The sequence below is a fragment of the Bombina bombina genome, chromosome 3, assembly GCF_027579735.1.
Source record: "Bombina bombina isolate aBomBom1 chromosome 3, aBomBom1.pri, whole genome shotgun sequence".
Classification (NCBI taxonomy): Eukaryota; Metazoa; Chordata; class Amphibia; order Anura; family Bombinatoridae; genus Bombina; species Bombina bombina.
Genome location: NC_069501.1, coordinates 1,029,099,829 through 1,029,118,071, shown reverse-complemented (window position 1 = coordinate 1,029,118,071; position 18,243 = coordinate 1,029,099,829). Strand labels below are relative to the sequence as shown.

Below are 18,243 nucleotides of genomic sequence, written 5' to 3'. Positions count from 1 at the left end.
CTGGTAAATCTCTGGCAGCAACTTCGTCTTTATTCGCATCAGAGAGCCCATGAAAGAAGGCGGCAACAAGGGCTTCATTGTTCCAACCTACTTCTGCGGCAAGCGTACGGAACTCAATAGCATACTGAGCAACAGATCTTGTACCTTGCTGAATGGACATGAGTCATTTAGCAGCAGAGGAGGAGCGAGCCGGAACATCAAATACCCTTCGAAAGGAGGCCACAAATTCAGGGTAATTTGAAATCACAAGTTTATTAGTCTCCCACAAGGGATTAGCCCAGGCAAGAGCTGTGTCAGAGAGTAACGAGATGAGAAATCCCACCTTAGCTCTGTCAGAGGGAAATGCCTGAGGTAAAATCTCAAAGTAAATGCCCACCTGGTTCAAAAACCCTCTGCACTGAATAGGATCGCCTCCATATCGCTCAGGTAGAGGTGCAGAACTGTACATGCTCCTGGTAGGCATAGGTGCAGCAGCAGAAACAGGAGCAGCCATAACTTGCGGAACACTTTGGTCCAAATGGGCAGTGCGAGTCAGCAGGGTTTGCAGGGCTAGTGCAAACTGATCCAAGCGGTGATCCTGTACATCCATCCTGGAAATAATAGCAGGTAAAGGTGGATTATTAGCACCATCAGGATTCATGGCCTTTGCGCAATGTCAGGGTGCCAGGAATCAGACTGAGATGAGAAGTGCAAAAATAATCACACCTTTATTAATAGCAAAAAATAATAAAAAGCCCACAAGTAAAATAACAAGCCAGGAGTCAAAACCAGAGCTGGTAGTCAGACGAGCCGAGTCAGGAGCCAAAGCGAATAGTCAGACGAGCCGGAATCAGGAACAAGGAAAACAGCAGAGTCAGGAACAAGCCAGGGATCATTAAGGACATCAGGCAGCCAGCAACACAGGAACTCTCACAAACAGGTCTGCGACAACGCAAAGGCAAAGCATACTGAACAGATGCCCTTTAAATAATAAGTGATGACATCACAATTCTGAGACTGCATCCTGTCTCACACGGATGATGCACACCAGTCTGGCCATAAAAGGAAGTGCAGGAAATGAGCAGCATCCCCCACAATGCACCATAGTCAGGAAGAGAGGTGAGTAAAATGGCTGCCAGCAGCACATGGCAAACAAAACAGGGAAAAACCCTGACAGCTACCCATTGCCTTGCAAAGGGCATCTGTATGGGCATTGCCATTCAGCTCTTTTACATAAAGCCTAAACCCTAATCTACAAAAAGAAAACACCCAAAAAGATTTAAATAAAAAAACTAACACTAACCCCCCCCCCCCCCCGAAGATCTACTCACAGTTTGTGAACTCCGGACATCCAGGCGGCGATGTCTTTATCCAGGCGATGAGGTCTTCATCCAGGTGGCTAGGTCTTCATCCATCCATTAGGCGTCTTCTATCTTCATTCCGTCGGAGCGGGTCCATCCTTGAAGACATCTGGCGCGGAGCGTCCTCTTCATATGGTCACCGCCGTACACTGAATCTTGTTCAAATCAGCCAATAGGATGAGAGCTGGCCTCCTGGAGGAAGATAGATATGCTCCCTGGATGAAGAAATCGCCGCCTGGATGTCCAGACTTTAGAAATTGTGAGTGGATCTTCGGGGGTTAGTGTTAGGTTTTTTTTGTAATCTTTTTTGGTGTTTTTTTTTTTTAAATTAGGGTTTGGGCTTTATGTAAAAGAGCTGAATGCCCTTTTAAGGGCAATTCCCATACATATGCCCTTTTCAGGGCAATGGGTAGCTTAGCTTTTTGTGAGAGTTAGTTTTTTTTATTTTGGGTGGTTGGTTGGGTGGTGGGTTTTACTGTTGGGGGGTCTTTGTATTTTTTTTACAGGTAAAAGAGCTGGTTTCTTTAGGGCAATGCCCTACAAAAGGCCATTTTAAGGGCTATTGGTAGTTTATTGTAGGCTAGGTTTTTTTTTATTTTGGGGGATTTTTTATTTTTTAGGGCTATTATATTAGGTGTAATTGTTTTTATTTCTGATTATTTCGTTTGTTATTTTTCGTAATTTAGTATTTTTTATTTTTTGTTATTTTAAACTTACATTTTTTAGTAGTGTTAAGTTTTTTTAATTGTGTAATTTAGTTTTTTTAATTGGTAGTTATTTTAATTTTAGTATATTAGTTTAGTATAATAGTTATGTTAGGTTAATTTATAGTTTAAACTTAGTTTTTTTTAATTTCACAGGTAAGTTTTTATTTATTTTAAGATAGGGATATTGTTATATTAATATAAAGTTAGGGGGTTGTTAGGTTTAGGGGTTAATAGTTTAATTTTGTTTTTTGCGATGTGGGGGGCTGATGGTTTAGGGGTTAAAAGGTTTATTTAGTGGCAAAGATCTGGGAGGCCAGAGGTTTAGGGGTTAATAACTTTATTTAGTGGTGGGGATTTTGGGGAGTGGCGGAATACCGGTTAATAACTTTTATTAGTGGTGGTGATGTAGGGAGCGGCAGATTAGGGGTAAATAACTTTATTTTGATGTTGGCAATGTCGTGCGGCAGATTAGGGGTGTTTAGACTATGGGTTTATGTTAGGGTGTTAGGTTTAAACGTAACTTTTTTTTCCCCATAGACATCAATGGGGTATGCGTTATGGAGCTTTTTATTCCACGCTTCAGGTGTTATTTTTTTTTCTAACACTCTCTCCCCATTGATGTCTACGGGGAAAGTGTGCACGAGCACGTATTCTCAGCCCTTGGATTTTGTCCGGTATGGAGCTTATCGCCACCATATCGCACGCACAAGGAGGCTTTTCAGAAACTTGTAATGGCAGCGCTAAGGGGGGGGGTGAAATAATGCAACTTTTGTCGCGTTCGTTTTGCACCCTCTATAGTGCAAAATTTATAATCTAGGCGTATGTCATCAAAGTAACCAGATGCATACTTCCCATGAGGCTGAAGAATATGGTCCATTTAACTTTAGAAAGTTGCAGGAGCACCATGGAGACCAAAGGGTAAGGTACAAAACTGGAAAAGACCCATAGGCATAGAAAAGGCTGTCTTTTCTTTAGAGGCACTAGTAAGCGGTATTTGCCAGTAGCCCTTAATCAAATCTAAAGTTGTGATATACTTCACTTTACCAAGCCTGTTTAACATTTCATCGACCCTAGGCATAGGGTAAGCATCCCATTTTGATACTGAATTTAGCTTTCTAAAATCAATGCAAAACCTAACAGAGCCATCTGGTTTTGGCACCAGAACTATAGGGCTACACCATTCACACTGTGAAGGCTCTATGACGCCAAGCCTAAGCATGCTCTCTATTTCTTCTTGTACCACCTTTCGCATTCTTTCTGGTATCAAGTTTTAGCCTCACAACCTCATTACTTTTGGTTCTTATATGGTGAGTTATTAAGTGTGTCCTTCCTGGTTATATGGAAAATACATGGTATATCTGTTTTTCTTTTCTGTGTCCTGACTGGAAAATTTCATAATCCACCTCCCCAACTCTTCTAACCACTTTATATGGACCCTGCCATTTTGCAAGCAACTTGCTTTCTGAGCTAAGTAACAACAACAATAACCTGTTCCCAGGTTCAAATGTTCGTACCCTTGCATTTCTATTATAACTGAGTGACTGGGCCTGCTTGGTTCTTTCCAAATTGCTACAGGCAAATTGTCCAATCCTTTGTAACTGCTCTCTCAACTGTATAGTATACTGTAGGACATTCTGATCAGGATTAGACTGAGCTTCCCACTCTTTTTTTTAACAAGGTCTAGTATGCCTCTTGGTCTCCTCCCAAACAGCAAATCAAATGGGGAAACCCCTGTAGATGACTGAGGGACTTCCCTTATAGCAAATAACAAATATGATAACATTTGTCCCATTCTTATTTTTCACAGTCTACAAATTTCCCCAACATCTGTTTAAGGGTTCCATTGACTCTCTCGACTAACCCATCCGTTTAAAGGTGGTAGACTAAGGTTCTAAGGGACTTCACTTTTAACAAAAGTAGTACAAACCTCCTAAATTATCTTTGAAGTAAAGTTTGTTCCTTGATCTGTTAATATCTCCTTTGGGATGCCCACCCTGGAAAATAGTTTAATTAATTCAGAAGCAACAGTTGGAGCAGAAGTATTCCATAAAGGGATTGCCTCAGGGTATCTAGTAGCGTAATCTACTATTACTAAAATATGTTGGTTACTTGATGGTGTTCTCTCTAGTGGACCAACCATATCTACCCCAATTCTCTCAAATGGAGTTTCTACCAGTGGTAAGGGTACCAAAGGTACTTTATTCTGACCCTTCAGAGCTACTAATTGACATTCAGGGAAGGATTTACAGAGATTTTCTACCTCCTTATATATGCCAGGCCAATAAAATCTAGACAGCAACCTGGCTAGTGTTTTCTCACGCCCTAAGTGACCTGCAAGAGGAATAGAGTTGTTAAGAGCTGTAATAACTGTATTAATTCCTATAGCAGTTAGGCACTAATATTTGTTTACATACCTCTTCAGTTATAGAGTTTTTACAGACCCTAAATAACAATTCATCATGTAATATAAAGTGGGGAAAGTTCTTACTTTTACTCATATCCAAAACATGGCCATTGGCTATGGCTAATCTCTCATATGCTTCCCTTAATGTTGGGTCATTCATTTGTGCCCTTCTAACATCCAATAGACTTGACAAAAATTCTGGAACGGGTGCATCCAATAAATTTTTTTGGCTCCACATTCTCTTGTCTAACTTCCTCTACTGCTATTACCTCTTGGCCATAGCTATTTTTGTGTTTTACACAATTCACTTATGCCCACTCTCTCTTATCACGTTTCCTTTGTTGTTTTGATTTTAGGACCCAGACTCTAGTACAAAACAACTCAGAGTCTTTAAAAGGAAACAGTTCTACTAATTCTGGGCACATTTCTTTTTATTTTACTCCTCCGTATCCTTGACATGAGAGTGGAGAACTTTAAAAAAAATGTACCCAGTCTTTCCCAACTACTACTGAATATAGAAGGGTTTTGGCTACTCCTACAACAATCTGTGAAGCATGCCCCTCTATCTGTAGATTAACGGAAGTTGATGGATATGGCTTTATGTCTCCATGGATGCACATTATAAACACTGGCTCTTTCATTTCCCCACCTTCTAAAAGATCTTCAAGTATCAAAGTTTGCCTACACCCAGAATCAATAAGAGCCTTAACCTCTTTACCATTCACTAATGCAGTGACTAGAAAACTGTCCAAGCTACAAAATGCCCCCAAATTAGCAGTACAACACTCCCCAATATAATTACATTCCAAGAAAGGACAGTACTTAGCATTATGACCAGTTGCAAGAAAGGACAGTACTTAGCATTATGACCAGTTGCACCACATTTGAAACAGACTAAGGGTTTTTCCTTCAGCTGGTTGCTATGTACAGAACCTGGTTTCATTTCTAAGTGGTTTCTCTCTTGAACACCTTTAGGTGAGGGTGCAGATGAGAAAGGTTTCTCTTTAATAAAATCTTTGTCTCTACTAGGAAATGTTGGCTCTAATGTAAATCTCTGTTTCAGTGGACCATCCCATTTTTCCTTTTTCCCCACTTTCTGGGGACTTTGATATCCTCTAGCATCCTCTGCTTGCAAGAACTCTTCTGAAATTTGGACAGCATAATCTAGGGAACTACATTTATGCCTTGAGACCCATTGAAAAAGCCCATGTAGGAGCTGTGTAATATATTGTTCCAAGATTATCATATCCATAATTTCAGTTAGTGTTCGAACTGAAGGTTTTAACCACTTATAGGCCACATCCTGTAGCTGTTGCACAAAGGCCCTAGGATGAGTGCCTGCAACAAAAACTTTACTTCTGAATTTATTTCTATAATACTCATCAGAAAACCCTATACAGTTAAGTATAGTAGATTTATGCATATCATAGTCCCCAGCTTCTGTTTTTCCTAATGCCTGATATGCCGCCTGAGCTTCAACAACCTGACGCTCAGGATTTACCGCCTTTTTCATCAGAGGTATAAGTACACTTATACCTCTGATGAAGAAAGCGGTCAATCCTTAACCCCATTTAAAACGTGTCAGGTGAAGGTGTACTGACGGTACACTTTTTGTTCAACCGTAATCTAACTCTTCTGCTGTCAGCACACGAACAGCTGTTATAACTGCATCTGGCCGCTGTGGTTATTCTTCCAGGGATTTTGCAGCCTGTCTTGACAATTTCAAGGCGATACTTTTAAAGCAATACTGTTAACTCATAACATTAAGGTTTTGCATTGTAAGTGCATTACATTTATTTTATTGTGAGTTTTAATTTAAATAAATGGAGTTGCACTATTATTTTGCGCTTTGTCTCCTTACTCTACCCGACCCATACTCTGACCCGACGTTTACACCGGAGTGAGACTCATAGGTGGCTAAAGACACAGCCTCAGACGTTAATACGGGCTGGAAGCACACCAGGTGTAAAAATTTTGCTTTGAGTGCATCATCTGTAATACAGATTTCCATATGGTTTCCTGCATGTGATATTGATTTAGATAGAAGTTAAGTGTTATTATCGGATCTCAGCTTATATGAACTGACCCATTTCATTTACCCTCCGTGCAAACCAGAGACTTTGTGCAGTTGCCATTTTGATTGGTTACCAGAACTTCTTTGTTTGTATCAAATATGTTGCATGTCAACATTAAGCCACGGCTATACTTATAGTGGTTTATTTGTGCCAACTGTGGGATTGGCATTCATTCTAGTATATGTGCTGTTTATGCATTGTAGCATCTTTCTAGTTACATTTAATTGGATTTACAATGTTTCAATTTTCTACTTGTTAGGATCTCTTGGAAAAGGTCACCCCGACCCATTGGTTAATAGGACCCATAGCAGCTCATACAGTGTACACCCATAATACCACTAGCAGACTCATTGACTGTATTAGGTCTAGTGTGTATATTTATTGTTATAAATATACAACTACTAATTACACCTGTAGATAAAATATACAGACACCATATCAGCTCTTTCATTATAATTAAAGATTGGTGTGTTTATAATCTATTTGCCCTTTTGCTGTGCGCCCCTTATCAAAAGCTTATACTTCTACTAGTTGGACGTGTATTTTACTTTGTTATATATATATATATATATATATATATATATATATACACATATATATATACAGTATATATATATATATTATATATAATAGAGACACACAAATATAAATATATACACACACAATTTATATATAGCTATAGAAAGAGAGAAAGAACCCCTATATTCCAGCAACAGACTATGGCCCCTACTTATCAAGCCATCAACCGCAAATACGCTGGAATTCCGCAGCGTAATTGTTGCAAGCCTGATTCCCGTTAGTTATCAAAGTCTACAGACCATCAAAATTAGAAATTTGTGACGTAACATACGATCTGCCGGTCTCAGTCCGACACAGATCAATGCTTACGTCACTACAGATGTTCTGAATGCAAATTCGGCACTATCTGACTACTTTTGCTAGTTATCAAATACCTACCAGGTACGCTCACCACTATTCCGGCCCAGAGTACCTGGTTTTCAATCCGCTGCCCTAGAGGCGGCGGATGCCATAGGAATCAATGGGAGTCTGAAAGTATTGAAAGCTTATGTTCGCTGCTGCCCGATGTCCCATTGATTACTATGGGAGAATAAAAGTTATGTTTACACCTAACACCCTAACATGTACCCCAAGTCTAAACACCCCTAATCTGCCCCCCCTACACCACCGCCACCTACATTATACTTATTAACCCCTAATCTGCCGCCCCGCCACCGCCGCCGCCACCTACATAAAGTTATTAACCACTATTCCGCCGCTCCTGGACCCCGCTGCCACCTAAATAAAGTTATTAACCCCTTATCTGCCACCCCCAATGACGCCGCAAACTACCTACATTTATTAACCCCTAATCTGCCGCCCCCTAACACCCCCAAATTGAAATATAATTGAAATAATTCTAAATAAAATGACTATCATTACCTAAATAATTCCTATTTAAAACTAAATACTTACCTGTAAAATAAACCCTAAGCTAGCTACAATATAACTAATAGTTACATTGTATCTATCTTAGGGTTTATTTTTATTTTACAGGCAAGTTTGTATTTATTTTAACTAGGTAGAATAGTTACTAAATAGTTATTAACTATTTACTAACTACCTAGCTAAAATAAATACAAATTGACCTGTAAAATAAAACCTAACCTAAGTTACACTAACACCTAACCTTACACTACAATTAAATAAATTAACTAAATTAAATACAATTAAATACAATTACATTAAATTAGCTAAATCACAAAAAAAAACTAAATTACACAAAATAAAAAACAAATTACAACATATTTAAACTAATTACACCTAATATAAGAGCCCTATCAAAATAAAAAAAAAACCTTACCTACAATAAACTACAAATAGCCCTTAAAAGGGCCTTTTGCGGGGCATAGCCCCGAAGAAATCAGCTCTTTTACCTGTAAAAAAAATACACACAACCCCCAACAGTAAAACCAACCACCCACACAACCAACCCCCAAATAAAACCCTAACTAAAAAAACCTAAGCTCCTCATTGCCCTGAAAAGGGCATTTGGATGGGCATTGCCCTTGAAAGGGCATTTAGCTCTATTGCACCCAAACCCTAACCTAAAAATAAAACCCACCCAATAAACCCTTAAAAAATCCTAACACTAACCCCTAAAGATTCACTTACAGTTCTGAAGAGCCGACATCCATCCTCCAAGAAGCCGGGAGAAGTCCTCAACGAAGCGGCAAGAAGTCCTCAACGAAGCCGGGAAAAGTCTTCATCCAAGCCGGGAGAACTCTTCATCCAGACGGCATCTTCTATCTTCATCCATCCGGCGAGGAGCAGGTCCATCTTCAAGACATCCAGCGCAGAGCATCCTCTTCTACCAATGACTCCCGACAAATGAAGGTTCCTTTAAGTGACGTCATCCAAGATGGCGTCCCTTAGATTCCGATTGGCTGATAGAATTCTATCAGCCAATCGGAATAAAGGTAGAAAAAAATCCTATTGGCTGATGCAATCCACCAATAGGATTGAACTTCAATCCTATTGGCTGATCCAATCAGCCAATAGGATTGAGCTCGCATTCTATTGGCTGATCGTAACAGTATATAAATAAAGCTGGGAAAAAGCCGAAGAGCAGCGAGATCGATGACGTTAACAACAGTCCGGTGCTCATCACCCCATACTTGGTGCGCGGCTTTTTGACAGCTTTTTAATAATTTTGGAGAGTGTATTCAGGTCCGCGGCAGCGATGTTAGGCGATGTCAGGCGAGCTTATTGGTGCCGTTGAATGCAAGTAAGTTGACGGCTTGATAAGTAGGCCTCTATGACTCATAAATAAAAAATATTGCCATAGGTGAAAAAAGAGAAACAAAGTAGTATATTATTAATAAAATAAAAGTATTTGATTTATAGCAACATCACATCAAAACTCTGCATAAAATGATAACAGCCCTTGTTAACAGATACTCTGTGTTCAGTCTTAATTTAAGTCAGTTTATCCGAATCCATTGTGAAAAAAAAGAGGAAAACATCCCAACTGGTATATATTTGTAATCCACATTTCCGGGAGAAGTCTTCATCCAAGTTTTACGCTGCTTTTTGGCAGGTGTTAGACTTTTTTTCCGCCGGCTCTCCCCATTGACGTCTATGGGGAAATCCTGCACGACCATGTTACAACAGCTCGACGCTGACTTAAGCAGTGCTGGTATTGGAGTGAAGTATGGAGCACAATTTTGCTCTACGCTCACTTTTTGCCTTTTAACGCCGGGTTTATAAAAACGCTGTAAGAAAGTAATCATTGACAATAATGTGCAAGTTAGCACCGCACCCCTGTTACCGCAAAACTCGTAATCTGGCAGTATATTTTTTGTATAGACTCTCATATATCTTACTAGTAGTGCTGATACTTTGTTTTATATATATATATATATATATATATATATAAATAATAGAGACACACAAATATACATATATATATATATATATCTTAGAGATATACATGGAATAATGAGAAATTAATTAGGGATAAATAAAAAGATTTTTAGTTTTTTATAGCAGGCTGTATGAATTAAGATGAGTAAGTCTACAGCCTGGCAGCTATCTCAGCAGTTAAGATGTAAACATAGCCTTCCAGCTAAGTTGCAGCACAGAGGCTGCCAAAAAAATGTTGGGCTCCCAAGCACTGCAGTAAATTATGTCACATTTTATTATTAGCTCCTAAGAAAGAACAGCAGTAGCAGCTCTTGCTTGCATTCCTTACCCTACTCCATGAAATGATCTCTGCACTAAGTGTCAATTAGTGCAGCTGACCACAGTGAGTGACTTCTGACCCAAGAGTGTTAGTCAGACGCCGGTCAGAGCACCGGCCTGAGCCTCCACCCTCCCTGCTCTTTCAGGAGTTACCCTGTACCCTGGCTGCTGCTGCCCTTCCCCCGATAGATCAGAAAACAAGATCTATCGTCATGTGAGTCACTTACAGTCACTGATTCGATTACCCTCCTGACCGGCATCCTCACTCACTGTCACAGAATGATAGACCGAGATGACAGACTCCACAGCCGCACTCACCCAGAGACCCAGCAATAGCACCACCTCACCATGACACGTGCCAAAAACATGTGAGTCTGTGACTGGTTTTGAAGCCACAGCTGTGCAGTGCACAAAGGTTAAACACAGCCCTGGCCCATGAAAACGCCCATGTTTAGCCCATTTGAGGAAAAAACTATAATAAGTATACATTTCTACGTAATTTTTGCATCTCCAGTGTACTTATATTACGATTTAAACTTTGCATATTTAATACAATTTATTCCTGAGTAATTTACATACAAATTGTACATTTTTGATAAAATATGATTTTTGGTGAAGAATTTAGTTAAGATTTTTGATTCACCTTAGCAATACATTTTTTTTCCTGCATATTTTTAAGTGAATAGTTAAATTATTCATTTTGGAAGATCCCTTAACCCTTAGCGAGACACCCTGCTTTCAGGGTAAAAAGTGGCTTTAGATCATTCCACCAGGGAAATAGAAGTACTGGCAAGCATTCTTTTTTTTTTAATTTTTTTTTTTTTTTCAAAAGCTTTATTGAGGATTCAAAAAACATAACAGTACAATGGTATAAGTATACAGGATACATGCATAGACAAAGGAAATAAAAAAAAAAGTACATGTATACTGTAATATTTTGACAAATGTGAATTCCTCCAATGCCACAAAGGGGACACTCTTGGCCCCCCAATAAGTTTATAAAATATAAAGGAGGAAAACTGATGCTATAGGTGGTCACTCATGGACCATTAATGTGGTAACATTGCCCCTTTTGGGCTTTCAACGTAAAATAATTAACAACAGTAAAATGGGAACAGAAGGATAAAGACACAATTAAATACCAAACCACCTGCTGATATATAAGTCAATGGGAGTACAACAATAGTATAAGGCCATGAGTATAACCCAATATATAACCTGTAAAGGAGGCATAGCCCCAGAATAAATGTTGAATATGAAGCCACACTTTTTTACCATAATTGGTCATCTCAATGGGACTATATATGTCAAATGTGTATACCCTAGCAGATAGGGTTGTGAATTGCCCTGGGAGCCAATATCTAGAATGAGCCTCACATCCATAAATTTGCATAACTATTAAAGTTCAAATAGGGGAATGATTAATTAATGTGAACTATCTAAATGGGTACAGTTTAAGGGGAACTATGCTAAGATAATATAATATAATAGAGGGGTACGTGGTCACTAATTGGTTATCAAAAGATTAAATTTATAGTTAGACACAGTGATGGGCGATATGAAAAGTGGCCTTCACTCATTCCATATCTAGAAGGACAGGCCTAAAGAAGCTTATACATGAGGCAAGTTGGTCGTGACTTAAATATTGAGCTCTTCTGACAGTCCCACTCCTTCACAGAACAAATGATGTAACATACAGACCGTCTTAGCTCAGGGATATACTAACATGTATACGTGTATGCACAGCCCCTTCAAAGTGTTATTATGAAAATACAGAAATTAGGAGAAGTAGATATGGGCCTGTTAAAGCTGCAGTGGTCACTACTGGTATTATAGTGATAAAACATTGGTCCCACTAATCTGGCCAGACTGGGTGGGAGTTAGCTGACCTAATAAAATATAGGGGACAATGGAGCATATTGTGTGAGTGCAGGGTTGATTTTTAATAACCAATGACCCAGGTATGTGCTTTACAAGGACAAGGCATCCGTCTGGCAAGAAAGGAGGAGTCATAGTTTGAGCATATAAAGTGAGTCCTGGGCTAGGATGTTGTCATCGCCATCAGCTACTAAGGGAGCTATAAATGTCTAAGCATTCAGTATATGTACCTGGTATAGACCTACCCTGCTGTGAGGAAGTATGAATAAACTTTAGTGTCAGAGCAGCTTAACATGTCCCAGCAATTGCACCATAGCCCTCCAACATATTAATCAGAAGTCATTACAATTAAATGCCCTGATTGTAGACAGTAAGTTAGACAAGGCAAACAAATTCAATACAGACACTTGGTATAACAAGAGTCCCGCTATCTCTAGCAACAGTTATTATATGTTAACGGCTCTATTCTGTGTAGTCACAGGTAAGTCAGGTTGACAACTTAGGAGATGCAAGCAAACAATTGTACATTACAGTCACAAATTAAGACCTCTAATATCGGGATTTCTGGCCATCATCGACAGAGATAGAGGTGCTACTAAGAGTCAGGTTGTTGATAAGCCCTGTTAAACTTGATCTACTAGGCTTGCGGCGGTTGCTTCCCAGAGCCATTGGGTAATATGTAGAGTGCTCCAGAAGATAATCTAGAACAGGGCAAGTCGGAATGTTACTCTTCCTCCCGGCACCATATGGAAATATAGTGTTTGGTGACAATTACACTTAAAGAACTTAGCGGGCAGTTGTAGGATTTTGTGGGCCGCTTTAAAAAAGGAAAAGTTCAGCTCTCTAACCTATGTGGAGTGAAAAGTCTTACCGGCATCTTTCTGAGCGAGTGAGGTTGAGGCTGCAGGAGGCCGAGGATCTTGACTTTCGATAATCCCCTTCCAGGAGATGCCTTAAAAAGAAGTAGGCGTCCCAAATCTGAACCCGGCACTTCCAATGTGAGCCAGCAAAGCTGAGACTGGTCCTCTGTGCTGTTATGGAAAGTTAGAATGCGCGCACCAACGGGTCTCTGTGAGTCGGAGTCGCCAACATCAAGCTGCAGGGGGCCTCTGCAGCGTCGCAAAATCTCTGCAGGTATTCACTATGTTAGGCACATCCCACCGCTGGGGAATCTGAACTGCCTCCCCCTTGTACTGAGGAGCAGCACCGCGTTCTTCTGTATCTTCGCTCCCAAAACCACGCATGCCAACATTGTTAGTGCAGAATGGGGCAGCCTCCTCTGAGACCAATTCTATGAGAGACTCCGCATTTCTTTCATTGAAAGCCTTTAGTTCACGGTCACCATCTTGAGAATCACGTGGGGACGAGCAGCTTGCAAAACACTGCACAATTAAGTAACGCAGTCCAGTATAGTGTTCGTTGAACATTTCAAAGATAGTGTCTTCTGTTTCCCATGTATCAGTATCCATCTCTAAACAGAATGTGTAGTCAAGTAGGACTACTCGTAACCCAGTTACCTGGGGGGGGGAAATGTGCGGTAGCTTAAAACACAGCGGCCTGTCCGACAGTGTCGCTTAGTTTGGCTAAACAGCATAGGCTAAAGATCCAACTCAGATATGCTCATACTCCACATCGATCTTTTAAAGTCATAATCACCAAAGAATCATAAATATCCTTTAGGAACCTAAAAGAGGCTCATATATGTTGTCTGTAGATCAGTAGCTCCTCCAAGATGCGTCCTGCCGGTTCAGCTTGTCGCTCCGCCCCCCCTGGCGAGCATTCTTTAATAGTCTCGCCAGCACAGAAACATTTGGATCATGGTTTTCAAGCCTCCCCAACAGGCCAGGTTTTCTGAATTACCTTGGATGAGCGCAGATAAATTAGGGTTACTAATCAGCTGATTATTTCACCTGTGCTCCAGTTCAGATATCCTCAAAATGTGGCCTGTTAGGGAGATCTGAGGACAGGTTTAAAAAACAATACTTTAGATCATTGGGCCTAGAGTGAGGAAGATTTGTAGGAGCTATGAGTAATCCGTTGGTGGAGCCATGATCTGCTTTCAGGGTGGTACCTTGTTTCCGTTTGGAAAGTGGGACATTTATAGGAAAGGAAAAGCTCCAAAACCATCACAAACCTACGGTTGGATCTCTGTAATTTAAAGTTTCATTATTTCAAAGTGCAGTTTTTCTAATAGATTAGAATAAAAGAAAAGAATGTTAAAAATCACATGAGCTTGTTTAGATGTTTTCTCACTAATAACACTTAAATGTAAACTCAAAAAATGTATTGTTTAAAAATATAGATAATCCCTTTATTACCCATTCCCCAGTTTTGCACAGCCAACATGCTTATATTAATATACTTTTTACCTCTGTGATTACCTTGTATCCAAGCATTTTCTGACAGCCCCCGATCACATGACTTATTATTTATTATATATTGACTTGCATTTTGTCCAATTAGTGCAGTGTCTGCCACAAGCCACGGGCACGAGCTGTTATCTATATAGCTCACATAAACTAGCACTCCCCTGTTGTGAAAAGCTAATTTAAAATGCATGTTAAAAGAGGCCGTCTTTAGTGGCTTAGAAACAGGCAAACATTTAGAGGTTTAAAGGTTATAAAAGTATATTAATATAATAATGTTGGTTGTACAAAGCTGGATAATGGGTAGTAAAGGCATTATCTATCTTTTTAAATAATAACAATTTTGGCGTTGACTGTCCCTTTAATAATTCTCACTGAACACCACTTGTTTAGCTACATCATTGCACAAAAACTCACTCCAGTCCATAGTGCTCTAAAGCGAATTGTAAAGAAAAAAATATAAATCAAATTGCTATTGAATAAGTTATTCATAATGTTATCTTTTTTTTCCACAATTGTAATTAGAATGTATAATCTTCCTTTATCTGTTGTAGGTTCTCCAAAAGCTCGGACGAACAATAGAAACTAAAGATGAAATGTTTGAGCAGTGCGCCTATAATTTTAACAGGCAGCAGGTAATTCACTGATCAATGGGTTAATAAACCTCATTCCTTTATTTGTGTCTTATATAGTTCCTGGTTATATATGCAGAGCTGAGACTGTGGGACTTTGTTAACACATTACTTTGTGTCTGTGTTGTTTTATCTTCTAATCTGTTGTATTCATACATATCCTTTTTAATTATTACATGAACACTTCCTGTCTCATTTATCGACCACTGTTACCATAGCAACGCAGAATATTACAACTGTTTATGTCATTGGTGTCCAACTGTTGACATTCAAAATGTCTAACAGTTGAGCTTCCTTAAAAAGTGTCTATTGTTGATTTATACTCAAAGAAAGATTACAAAAAGATCAGACCCAAGTACACACATATTTTGTTACAATAAATGTCCATCGGGTCAAGCCATGACAAATCATTACCTGTAATTCACTCATTAGGATGCATATTGTACTCTTGTAGAAATTACGTAAAAGTTGGTATATTTGGGTAAAAACCATACAAAAGCATGTCTCCTTCTGTGCAAACCACACCACAGTTTATCATTTCTTTAGGTTTTTAGGGAAACAATATTTTATGTATCTAAAAATAAATGCAGAAATGCTCACTTTTATGTGGCTTTTATACTGTATATAATTATTTTCGAAGGGTGCTTTAATAAAAAAATCAGTGGTCAGGCACTGACATTGGATGATAAATTCTGGCTCGCAATTGGCCTTCCAATTCATCCCAAAAGTGTTAAATGTGGTTGAGGCTAGGGCTCTGTGCAGACTACTTGAGTTCCTCCCCACCAGGCTTGTCAAACCATGTCTTCATGGACCTCACTCCATGGGGTTGATTTATCACGGCCCGAATGGGGCTGTATACACCTGTTTCCGCGTGAGCCTTTAGGCTCGTCAGAAACAGGAGTTAGGAAGCAGCTGTCTTAAGACCGCTGCTCCTTAACTTGTCCGACTGCTCTGAGGCAGTAGACAGCAATCCGCCCGATCGCATACAATCGGTTTGATTGACACCCCCTGCTAGCGGATGATTGGCCGTGAATGTGCAGGGGGCGGCATTACACAAGCATTTCCAGTGAAATGCATGTGCATTGATAAAAGTGAACGTTCACACTTTCATAAATCGGCCCCATTGCTTTGTATTCTGTAGCATTAAGAAGATCCTTTATTGAAACTAATGGGCCTAGCCCAAACCCTGAAAAACAGCCCCAGACCATTATCCCTCCTTTACTGGGGAAGTGTTAACAGTGCGTTCCAATACTTTTCATAGTTCATTAATATCTAAAGAAAATGTGTGCTCTTAAAAAATAGAGAAAATGTCCTAAAGAAGTAGTGGTGTGTGGTAAGGCAAGTATACATAGATAAATAATTGTCTAGTTAAACGAGCATGGCATAATTGTCAAATGCAAAATACAGTAACAAGGTAATAGCACTTACTTTGAATTTCAAACGAGTAGTATTTTTTTTTTCTGGCAAATTTAAAAGTCAGTTTCATTTTTCCTTCCCCGCTATCATGTGATAAGCCAATCACAAAAGCATTTATGTATAAACTGTGCACTCTTGTACATGCTTAGTAGGAACTGATTCATTTGATAAAGTACATATAAAAAGATAATAAGTAAATTGGAAAGTTTTTTAAATGGTATGCTCTATCTGAATCATGAAATTTAAGTTTGACTTTAGTGTCCCTTTAATGGATATATCCTACTTTGCTGAAATTAACTTGTAAATTCACAGCATAATACATTTGTAATGTGTCACATGATCAGAATACCACCACTTGTTTTTACACTCGGAATAAGAACTGTATTACCCACATACAAGAAATTGGAGAAACAAAACCCCAAAAGATCCTTAAACCAGAAGATGGTGTAGAATATATTATCCACCAGTGGTCATGATAAGAAGTTCAAGTATGATACAAACTTGCTATGGTGCAGTCCAGCAATACAGAAAAAAAAATACTAGTGGTTGTATGTATGTAGGTAAATATAGTGCCAGGGTGATATGTAGGTAAATATAGTGTCAGGGTGATATGTAGGTAAATATAGTGTCAGGGTGACATGTAGGTAAATATAGTGTCAGGGTGATATGTAGGTAAATATAGTGCCAGGGTGACATGTAGGTAAATATAGTGTCAGGGTGACATGTAGGTAAATATAGTGTCAGGGTGATATGTAGGTAAATATAGTGCCAGGGTGACATGTAGGTAAATATAGTGTCAGGGTGACATGTAGGTAAATATAGTGTCAGGGTTACATGTAGGTAAATATAGTGCCAGGGTGACATGTAGGTAAATATAGTGTCAGGGTTACATGTAGGTAAATATAGTGTCAGGGTGACATGTAGGTAAATATAGTGCCAGGGTGATATGTAGGTAAATATAGTGCCAGGGTGATATGTAGGTAAATATAGTGTCAGGGTGACATGTAGGTAAATATAGTGCCAGGGTGACATGTAGGTAAATATAGTGTCAGGGTGATATGTAGGTAAATATAGTGTCAGGGTGACATGTAGGTAAATATAGTGCCAGGGTGACATGTAGGTAAATATAGTGCCAGGGTGACATGTAGGTAAATATAGTGTCAGGGTTACATGTAGGTAAATATAGTGTCAGGGTTACATGTAGGTAAATATAGTGTCAGGGTGACATGTAGGTAAATATAGTGTCAGGGTGACATGTAGGTAAATATAGTGTCAGGGTGATATGTAGGTAAATATAGTGCCAGGGTGATATGTAGGTAAATATAGTGTCAGGGTGACATGTAGGTAAATATAGTGTCAGGGTGATATGTAGGTAAATATAGTGTCAGGGTGACATGTAGGTAAATATAGTGTCAGGGTGACATGTAGGTAAATATAGTGCCAGGGTGACATGTAGGTAAATATAGTGCCAGGGTGACATGTAGGTAAATATAGTGTCAGGGTGACATGTAGGTAAATATAGTGTCAGGGTGACATGTAGGTAAATATAGTGCCAGGGTGACATGTAGGTAAATATAGTGTCAGGGTGACATGTAGGTAAATATAGTGTCAGGGTTACATGTATGTAAATATAGTGTCAGGGTTACATGTAGGTAAATATAGTGTCAGGGTTACATGTAGGTAA

General features: G+C 39.2%; 1 protein-coding gene across 1 annotated transcript in view; it reads left to right on the top strand.

The window, feature by feature from the left end:
- BIN2 (bridging integrator 2) overlaps positions 1-18,243 on the top strand; it is a 151,478-nt gene that overhangs the window by 48,105 nt on the left and 85,130 nt on the right. The window contains exon 2 of the mRNA XM_053708227.1: positions 15,066-15,146. Coding sequence (XP_053564202.1) covers positions 15,066-15,146 — 81 coding nt within the window. The remainder of the gene's footprint in view (positions 1-15,065; positions 15,147-18,243) is intronic.